We start from the raw sequence: 10,902 nt of genomic DNA, 5'->3' as shown, positions 1-10,902 counted from the left end.
CCACTAATTAATATAATTGTTGGTATATACACAATAATTAAACTTGCATGATTGTCAAAAAAGATATTATTAATAAATCAAATAATATTTTTGAACAAAATAATATGATTATATGATATAGTAAATAAAATATAAAATTTTTAAAATATTAAATACGTAAAAGTGTAAATATAATAATATTATTTTAAAATATTAAATTGAATCTACCGAGTCCACCAAGTTGAACCCATAGAATCTCTTCTCTGGGGGCAAATTAGGTCTCGAGTCCAAGAAATATTTAGTGGGTCAAGTCCCCAATTTTTATTTTTATTTTTTAATTTGCTAATATATGCGCGTATGAGTAATAGATGTATAATTTTTTTTTTTCGAAATGATTAAGGTCAGACAATTTAATTGAGCTCATGAAAATAGATTGGATTAAATTATGTAACAAATATAGTAAATTAATTAGAAAATTTCCACACCAAACAAATATAGACGAGTATTTATCACCAAGAAATTGCGGTCGCGAAAAAAATGTCGGAGCGTCGGAGGACAGATGGCGGCCACCACCATGTGACGGTGGGGCCGCCGCTCGCTATCCACTTTTATTAGGAACCACGCACAGACATAGTCACCAATTACTATATATATATATATTGGAGCAGTAATATACTATCTACTAACAATCAATCTCCGCACTCTGCAGCTTTACAATCATACAGTACTGAACTTTTGCTTTATTTTTTTCTCTCTTTCTTTTTCTACTCTTCTCTCTCAATCATTACGTTCCCACACACACGCTTTTCAGTTTATCATGCGAGCCAGTTTACGTTGAATTTGTGCCGTTGAAGCAGTGGGTTGGGCGTAGTTTTACACTTTATTAGTTCCTTGGAGTGGTTATAATTCATCAAGGGATGGATAATAGCGTCATTTTGCAGTCGGATGATGAGTTTGAAGATTTGGAGTCGCGCCGCTTTGACGACAGTTACAGCCTGAGCGCCGACGTCAGCGAGTCGGAAAGTTCGACTTCCAGTGCCGCAACCTTTTCTTCTGACCATCGGCTGGTTTCGGCTTGCGCGGAGTCGTTTTCGCCGAATTTGGCGTCGAATTCCGAGTGTCTGCCGCCACCTCCGATCATGTTGCCAGTTGTAGGAGGTAGACACGTCATCTTTCCGGCGGAGAAGCCGGATAGAGATATACCCGAGCCGCCTGAAATGACCGGTGAGTTTCTGGTTTTACTTTTTCACCTTTAGTCAACACTACAATTTGTATTACGTGACCTGATAGAGGAATCAACAAAGCAAACTGCAGTATTGTCTTAGGAAACAGAGTGTGAATAACGAATATGGACAGTAATTCACATAATATATGCCAAAAATATTATGTGGATCTAAAATATCCTCTTTGTTTGGGAGAAAAAGGCCTCAGAATAAATGTCATACACATCAACCTGATAATGGTGAGGTAGGCCAAATAGATGTTGTAGTTGAGCTGGCAACATTTTGTAGAGAATCAATGTGTTGTTGACTTGGTGAATTACATTGTTACTGGCCATAATTATATACATCTTTATATTTTCAAGTTTTAAGTTTGATTTATCCTTTCTGATTGACATATTGCTTTTGTAAGTGCAGAGGCTGAGTTGATGAAGGAGAGATTTGCAAAGTTGTTGCTCGGAGAGGATATGTCTGGTGGAGGAAAGGGAGTAAGTACTGCTCTGGCAATCTCCAATGCGATTACCAATCTTGCTGGTTCGTATATTTGACAAGCTTGATTTGATCTTCCTTTAAATCATCACTTTAGTTTGCCAATAATGCTGCTGTCTTGATTATATATGCTTGTTAATTTCTACTACGTAATAAATCGACAGCTAGTGTTTTTGGAGAGCTATGGAAATTGGAGCCATTGGCGCCACAGAAAAGGTCAATGTGGCAGCGAGAGATGGAGTGGCTTTTGTGTGTCAGTGATTCCATAGTCGAGCTCGTTCCATCAGTTCAAGAATTTCCAGGTGGTGGCAGCTTTGAGATTATGGTGACTCAACAAAGATCCGACTTATATGTCAATCTTCCAGCGCTTAAGAAACTAGATGGAATGTTAATTAGCATCTTAGATGGGTTTCGTGACACTGAATTTTATTATGTGGACCGTGGGATAGTTGTTGCCAATGGGGAACACATCGAAGCATATCCACGTTCACCATCTTCAAGGAGGCCTTCCATAACACTTGAAGAAAAATGGTGGTTGCCATTCCCAAAGGTTCCGGCAAATGGTTTGTCTGAGGAGACCAGAAAGAGATTGCAACAGTGCAAGGAGTGCACTCATCAAATTTTCAAAGCTGCGGTGGCCATAAACAGCAGTGTGCTTTCAGAGATGGAAGTACCGCAAGTTTACTTGGAGAGCCTGCCCAAGGTAAGGGTTTCCGGTTGTGCTATTTGATGTCCATTTATGATGAATCAATGTTTTATCTACCTCCAGAGTTTTTATACCTCTGTCTTAACTCATACCTGGATCCTCGTGGACTCATTTAATATCAGTAGACTGGCTCTTATTCGTTTCAAGTTTCTGTTTAGGAGAGGAAATGGATGAATTGAGAATGAATTATCTTTATCAATTACCTGTGGAATATAAGCGGTGGCATGATACATCGGATTTTTCTGGGGATCCTGTATGTCCCTCAGCACGTAGCTATATTAGTTCTTCATGTTTGGCTCATGAAATGGCGCAACACTCATGCTGCCTTCTTTTCAAAATTATTACCTCACATGCCAGCATTTCATTTTTGTGTATTTCTTCATCGAATCATCAGTCCCGTCTTTAAATTGCTTTTGTTTATGTATTGAAGTTTTGTTTTGTTTCAGAGCGAGAAGGCTTGTTTAGGCGACATCTTGTACCGTTATATTACTGCGGATCAGTTTTCACCGGACTGTCTTCTTGATTACCTGGACCTTTCATCAGAATATAGTACTTTGGAAATAGCAAATAGGATCGAGACAGCCATACACTTCTGGAGGATGAAATATCAAAAGAAGAAACTAAATCATGCAAAAACAGGCTCCTTCTGGGGAAGCACTGTAAAGGGCCTTGCTGGTGATGTAGAAAAGAGTAAACTCTTTGCACATCGAGCTGATACCCTCCTAAAGAACTTAAAGTCGCACTTTCCTGGCCTCCCACAAACTGCTCTTGACATGAGCAAGATTCAATATAATAAGGTACAATTAGTAATCTTTCACTTTGTTAATATATTTTGCACTTATAAGGACTTCACAACCGTTACTCGATGCATCAACATATACGAGATCTTTAGCATGTCCCTGAAATTCTGCCAAAATTGGTGTCATTGAAAATCCTTAGCAGGACCATATTTAGGAGAACACCAAAATTATAATAGTGGGTTTCATCATCGTTTCATTTCCTTCTCATGGATGATGTATCTTACATAATGAACTTCATTCACCTTCCAATTTGATTCTCATTATTAAACCAAGTAGCAACATTTTTTTCTTTCCCCCCCCCCCCCCCACCCCACAAAAGAAAGTAGCAATACCCCAATTCTTGTAACGAAACCTAGAAGACTGAGCAGTTGATTAGATAATGGCCTTTCTGCTAGTATCTTTGTTCTCCTAGTTGACTGTGAATCTGTCATTGCAAAGTACCCCGACGTTATAACCTGGACTTTTCCCTTGTTACTCTACCCATGGTCCTTTTTCTGCTGGGTTGAAGATAATCCGGAGAATAGAGTGCAAACATCTGTTCAACCTACGGCTTTTACTTTTCAAAATCATGCATTTGCATTTTTTTCATGGCTGGACTTTTCACTTAGTATCTGTCTAATTTTGCACCTGATTATTCGATGGCTCCAGAGTGATGAGAAGTTCAATGTGTTTCCATGTAGGATGTTGGGCAGTCAATTCTTGAAAGCTATTCTAGGGTGATGGAGAGCTTAGCCTTCAACTTAATGGCAAGGATTGATGATCTTTTATATGTAGACGATGCCACCAAACGACGTGCAATGGCAGAGTCAATATCCATACTCAACCGCAGGGGATCAATGGGTTCTCATGATCTGCATAACCAAAATTCTCCTAGTTCATTCTCTAACCAAAGCTCTTATTCATCATCACCGACGGGATCTCCATTCCGTTACTCAGTCCCAGTAACTCAGCGTCCCCAGCGACTATACCGTACAACAAGCCACCCTGCTTATGGGGATCCACTGGATATAGAATTTGAAAATCTGACTTTGTGATAATTCAGGAAAAACCCTTTTGTTTTTTTTCCCAATGGTGGTCTAATTGAAGAGACAAGCTCTACATTGCATCTGAAACAGGCGAGTAAAGTTGATCTACTCTTGGATCCTCCCCAGGATGGTGATTGAAAGTTTCTGACTAGATTTACAAAGAGGTAAATGCCACAATCTCTCATGCACCCATATAGCTCTTACTTTAGGTAGGTTCATATCGGATTCCGAGACCAAAAATCAAGGTTGAAGATACATGTTACTAATCCAGTTGCGTTAACCATGTAGTTTACAAACTATTTCCATCAGGAATTTCTTTTAAGTTTGAGTTGTCTCTCCCGCCCTTCGTTTCTATTAACTGAACTTGAATGTCTGAAGGGAGTTTACGCATACACGATGTATGGATTAAGCTATTGCAAGCCAAACACAGAACTACTACTCAGGACAATCTTGGAAATCTCCAAGAACATTTCTGCCAATTACTCTGGAATCGATCTCGTTCAGCTTCCAATCTTCCATCAGCGGTAACCTAAAAGTTTTATTAGGAATCTCAGATTTATATCTGAATTCTGAGATTCTGACCTGCTATGTTTTGGCCTGTAGCTCTAATTTAGTTGAAAACATCGACTAAGACTTAACATTTACGAATCAAACATTCGCCAGACTACTAAGTTCGTTGCCAAGTATTAGCACTGATTCTAATTGCATCAAACACTAGCATTACAAACTCAACTCGATGCCTAAGATCAATGTGCATCTTGGACGGACGAGATGTGCTGCTCTAAGTCTATTCAAGATGGTTGGATCGAGAAAAATTGAATAAGTACAAAGTATCTCAATAGCCGATATAGTAGCATATATAGTTGAATTTCACTTTATAACGTGTCGATTTTACATAAAAACAGGTGGGGAGGGAGATATTGTTCCAGGAGTACTGGAGCCGTCCCTTGAAGAAAGTTATGGGACTCTCTGCAAGGAATATTAGATTGCACACTTTGTAAGACAGAAGAAGGGTGAAAAAGGACGGGAGAAATGTAGCATATGGAAATGGATGGAAAGAAAGAGAGTAGCGCATATGACCCATTACCACCCCTAGCCCATATAAATTAGGCAAAGGAGATCCGTTTCCCCGGGGGGTAAAAAGATAAGAAGTAGCCACCACAGAAAATAAAGATGCAATCCTTTCATTCTAAAAATATTATCATTTTATACCGACAACCATATGTTGAAGTTGAATTTTAATTTAGTTGAAATATTAAATAATTATTTTCCAATGGTTTAAATTTCTAAATGGCAGCATTTGCAAAGTCCGACTATTAAAGGACCAAAATCATTAAAGATTAAAAAATTATAAGATCTATTTATTAGCAATAAAATAAAGAATAAAATATTAAAATGTAAAATTATGAGACGAAATTACATTTAAACCAATTAACCCAAATAATTCAACCCCATAACCCGAAAGCTCAACCCTAGACTACATGTGGTACAATATTGGTAGGACTCATGGTACTGTACCATCTGCCCAAATCTAAAGAAATGCATCAGTTCTTTTCCTTCACGTATATTCTTTACAAGTATGCTATTAATTCAGTCTAATAGTACTGAATGACTTTTACATACAGGATCTCTGGACCACTTAACTAACTTGATCGTTGAAATGTTCTAATTGAGAAAAATTAAAACACTTCCAAGCTCGCTTGTTGATTTTTGGTCGCCCCAATGATCTCAATAAGGAATGAAGGACAATCATTCCATCTCGACCTGACCAATTAAGAATCTTAATTTGGAGAAAATCTCTAACGTTTTTGTGAAAGCAAAAATGTGTATATTATTATAGCGCTTTTTGAACAATATATTTCAATTTATGATATCTTTATAGACAAATCCAACGGTTCACAATCTTCTGAATGGTAAATCAATTAGCCAACTAATTATCAATGGTAAGAAAATCAACATAATCAGGTTCAAAAGCATGATTAAACATAGTTAATTAAAAAGAATTGAAGAAAAGGAACATATTTCATGATTCGCTTAAATGCATTTTTTATTCGTAATTATGGTCTTTTGGCATTTTGGTCATGTAATTTATTAGGGTGGCAATTTAATCCCATATATATGTTTCAAACTTTCAAGATTTCAAGACAAGATCACTGGAATTTTCAAAGTTGATGAGAAAGTGATGTCAGTTTTCGGCAAACTTTTTGAAAATTTTGGTTAATTTTGTTCTAAATTCATAATAATATTAAAAACATACGAGATTAAATTGCTATTCTAGGAAGTTAGAATATCAAAATCCCAAACCGCTGTAATTACAGAATTAAACCTTCACGATTTTTGCAAAGGCTAGTTTCAAATTACAGTATACTTGAAGGAGGTAATGATTCAGGAATTGAGTGCACGTAGACAGATTTCTTCCTTAAGCAATCCGAATATCTCTAATAATTTATCAACTACACAAAAGGTCGATATTTTATGCAAAGTTAACATCACATTTTGCAATAATTTCTGAAAAAATAGAGTTGAAATACCATATATATACATACTAAATGGTATTATATTTTATATTTATATATATATATATATAACTATATAATTAAATATTTCCTTAAATAAGACACTTATATATTAAATAAAACATAAATTACAATACTATCTTATCATGAAAATTTTGAACTGATAGCAAGAAGTATACTAGTCTTGTATCATATATTATAAGTCCAAGTTAATTTGACAAGAAGTCGTGACAAATGTCATGTAATTGTATTCAATAATTATTTATTTTCAGCAATAACAATTAATTATGATTAAATATTATTTTTCTTTTTCACGTCTTGAAAAAAAAAAAGTAACAATTCAGAAATAAAAATTTCAATATTATGAATTAACAAGAAATGGGTTTTGCCTAATGAGAGATGGATATCTGCAATTAATTTCCATTCAAAGAAACTTGAGAAGATGATTTTGAGTGTAGCAGCTCTGTACAATCTGAGTGTAATATTAAGTCCAAGACAAATGGGGTTGCTTTGCTGCAGCTACACCAGTTGTCTTTGCAATAATTTAATGTTAAATGTCAGGATTTCAATCATGAGACTACGTCTACGTATACACAAAGGGCAGCTCTGCAACCCAAAGCATTTTCTGCCCTAATAATATTATTGCTGCTGCCCTACCACCACCACCACCATTCCATCCATCCCATCTCGGTGTTCTGCTGCGTCTATGCTTTTTGCATCAAATATTCTTGATTTAAATAAAAAGGCTGCATTGCTTTGTCTTTTTAATCCCATTTAAGAGGAAAAAACACTCAACATATCTTGATTTGGAATGTGTAGTAGATATTGATGATGAGAGTTTCGAGACTGATCATATCATCTTGACTGTTTACATGCAAGAAGATAAGAACAGAAACTTCTTACCTTTTTCCCCATCTGTTAGAAGTATTCAACTCCAGAAAAAGGTAACTATGAATTGATTCCTCTTTGTCCTATCAAAACTCTCTCCCACAAACTGACTGATGAGGGTTGCTTTTGATCTTCAACAGACAGCGAGGAAATTACATGACCACAAATAACCTATGAGAAGTTTCACAGAGAAGACAAACCTTGATTCAGTTAAGTTCTTGATCAAAGAAGAAAAAGAGAAATGAAGAATGATATAATTTTCTGTGTGTCTAAGTTCAGACAGGCGATAGATGCAAGTTCAGCTGTCAGATAAAGAATACTGTGTCAAATCAAAAGAAAGCTGCAAAGTTAGATACACATATATATACACCAAGATTCATGCATGGAAGAAACTAAATAGAAGAAATAGAAACAGCCCTTTTCAGATTAAGACTAGCACGGAATATTGAGCAACGGATTGATGCAGAAGAACCCTTTACCTTGATCTGCAGAAAGTAGGAAAAACTTTGAGGAAAAAGCAAGAAAAGCGTGAGTTGAAGAACAAAAAGCAAAGCAAGTTTCACGAGGGTTTTGCAAAGAGAAGCCAACAGAGCTCAGTTGGCAGTATGCCCACCTCCTTCCACAACGCAAACTCACATGATTTATGGGGTTCGTTCTTGTCTTTTGTTAACAAAACAAAAGTGAAACATTGGCAGAGTAGGAGGTGGACAGAATGCCAATAAACTCTGTAAGAAACCCTTTGAAAAACCTACCATGAATTTCAACAGAAAATCCTCATCAAACACCTCAGTATACAGATTGAGACACACACACCAACACACACAAGAAAGGGAGAAGTTATAACATGTATAAGGAGGTGTAAGGAGATGGGAAAGAGGGGGCAGTTGGGGCACTATTTAAGATGTGAGATGAGGATGGTATACAGTAAATAAGAGAGAGAAAGGGGAGGGGGAGTAATTTCAAGCTGTGAATAATTAATAGGTGTGGTGGTGAGGGATAAGAGGTGGTTTAATTTCAGACAAACAGAGAGGAGAAGAATGATGATAATTAATTAAACTTGATTCATATTGGTTCATTCTTGAAAGCATATTTAGGAGGAAGAGAAGGTTCAAAGAATCATCATAGTAATTCTTGCCTGATGAACTGAAACCCCACCCCACCCCACCTCCACCACCATATCAGACTTTTCTTCCCTTTACTTGAACCCTCTCGTTTGTGATGAAGACAAAACGACTTCCCCCATCCACCTCTCTCTCTCTCTCTCGCCCCTACATATAAAAACTGGAGAAAAAGGGATTCTAAGAAAGGGTTTTGGTGTTGGGGCTAACAAACAAGAAGGCATGTTGCTTTATAATGACGTGATATGACAAAACTAGGGCCATTTCTTTCTGTTTTTCCCCCTAATCTATTTCTTTTGGACCTCCACTCTCCTTCTGCTTCTAGGAGATAATGTCAAATTAGTCTTCCAGTTCAAGTCGGGTTAGTACAACTTTTTTTTCCCGTTAATTAGGGTCAATATTTTCATTTCGCCCCCCTAATTATATGACTTTGATCATTTTGCTCCCCAAAATACTCTTTAATATCCCAAAACCTCCCCACCCACCAATTATTTGTGGTCTAACGGTTTCGATTCAAATTCTTACAAGACATTTGGTGGGAGTAAAAGTACATCCTGTCTTGTGTGTAAACTGTCAGGTAATTAGATTTTAATTTTTTATAACAATAGGTCAGCTATATTAATTTTGACATACATATATAATACAGACACAATCCTAAACTTTAATTCTTAATGATAGTACATAATACTGCAGGCACAATCCCCCTTAACGTGCGGGTCCATGGAGGGTGTTGCCCTGCTTTTTCATTTTTACAAAAATGTAAAAAAATAATGAACTCTTTTTGAAACCTAAGCAACACATAAAATGTTAATTAATATATATCAAACAAGTTATTTGATCTTATAAGACATTTTAAATAATTTAATTAAACACCATCTTGAACCAATATAGATATTTAGGTATTTGATGAATTAAGACCGAGATACGATTTTTTTTTTAGTTAGTCATATTCTCTACAATTAATATACAAGCTAAATTGCATTTTAGTTCTGTATTTATAGCTATTTAATCCTTTATTTCCGTAACTTGTGAGGTTGTAAAATGGTGTTACTTTTTTTTTTATTTTGCAATTTTATATTAAAATTGATCAGAATATGATGTCTCTTTCTGATCAATTTTGTATTAAAATTACGAAATTAAAAAAAAAAGTGAAGAATTATTTTAAAATTTTATCAGTGACAGAACTAAAATATCAAATATATATATATATATATATATAATTACTCAAAAAAAAAACAATTAAACCATGACATATAAACTAGTTTGTATCTTTTATGAAAATGATAAAAACGAATTTCGGAGGGGTGAATTAATTAATCCAATTCAATCACCTGTGTGGGAGCAAATGAACAGTCCGATTAGTTAATGTGGCATGTCATGACTTGACATTTCGATGGTTACCATATACAGAAACCCACAATTATTGCTTTCCATTTTACTAATTAATTGTTTTTAATTAAAATTCATTTCAACAATACTTAGTGAAAATGTACACTAAATTAGTCAACGTTAACCGCAAGCCTCTCTTATAATAAGTGAGAATTTAATTGCAAGAATTGTTAATAATCTTTATATTAATATTTTCCCGGAATAGGGCATTAATTAATAATCGAAATTCAAATATTGATGTCATTTGACTTATTTTAGCTTTTGGGTAACTTTTGGTATTCAATGATTAGTGTTGGTAGGAAGGTCGAAACCCTAATTTCATTTAGTGGGAGACACCCTAGACAGCCTTCCACCATCAACAAATTTCAAAGGTATCCTAGGTTATACATCTCCTCCCCCAATCCAAAAATTCTTACAGTATGGAATCCATAATTTTTAGTCCTGCACAATCTTTTTTTTATAATTATGTTCTGTAATTTTAAATAATTTTCACATTCAAAATAAAAATGATTGGAAAAGTGGACCAATTAAGCTGGTGCATTTCGATGAACTTTTTGACTGTCTTAATCCTCAATATATGAAATTTTAGAATTAAAAAATAAAATTATCATAAAAATTTTATATAAAACTAACATTGTCACACACACGTATTTATAGAATTAAAATTTAAATTATATATATATGAATTGTATACGGAAATAATAGTCCAACCTATCATAGAAAGTTAACAACATAATACAAATATTCTACTATTAATATAATTAAATCCTCA

General features: G+C 35.1%; 1 protein-coding gene across 1 annotated transcript; it reads left to right on the top strand.

Annotated features, from left to right (window-relative positions):
- LOC105159374 (rop guanine nucleotide exchange factor 1) lies at positions 531-4,541 on the top strand. Its single transcript, XM_011076423.2, has 5 exons — positions 531-1,203; positions 1,617-1,733; positions 1,853-2,391; positions 2,841-3,191; positions 3,875-4,541. Exons 1-5 carry the CDS (start codon positions 897-899, stop codon positions 4,226-4,228), a joined length of 1,668 nt encoding a protein of 555 aa, XP_011074725.1. The 5' UTR covers positions 531-896; the 3' UTR covers positions 4,229-4,541.

The sequence above is a fragment of the Sesamum indicum genome, linkage group LG3, assembly GCF_000512975.1.
Source record: "Sesamum indicum cultivar Zhongzhi No. 13 linkage group LG3, S_indicum_v1.0, whole genome shotgun sequence".
Taxonomy (NCBI): Eukaryota; Viridiplantae; Streptophyta; class Magnoliopsida; order Lamiales; family Pedaliaceae; genus Sesamum; species Sesamum indicum.
Note: the sequence above shows the minus strand (reverse complement) of the source record. Positions and strands in the feature narration are given on the sequence as shown.

What these genes read in the sequence shown, in the direction of transcription:
- LOC105159374 (XM_011076423.2), top strand. Translation starts at nt 897, where the DNA reads ATGGATAATAGCGTCATTTTGCAGTCGGATGATGAGTTTGAAGATTTG. An exon ending in CGAGCCGCCTGAAATGACCG is followed by an intron (nt 1,204 to 1,616) that starts GTGAGTTTCTGG and finishes TTGTAAGTGCAG; the next exon opens with AGGCTGAGTTGATGAAGGAG. An exon ending in GCAAGATTCAATATAATAAG is followed by an intron (nt 3,192 to 3,874) that starts GTACAATTAGTA and finishes GTTTCCATGTAG; the next exon opens with GATGTTGGGCAGTCAATTCT.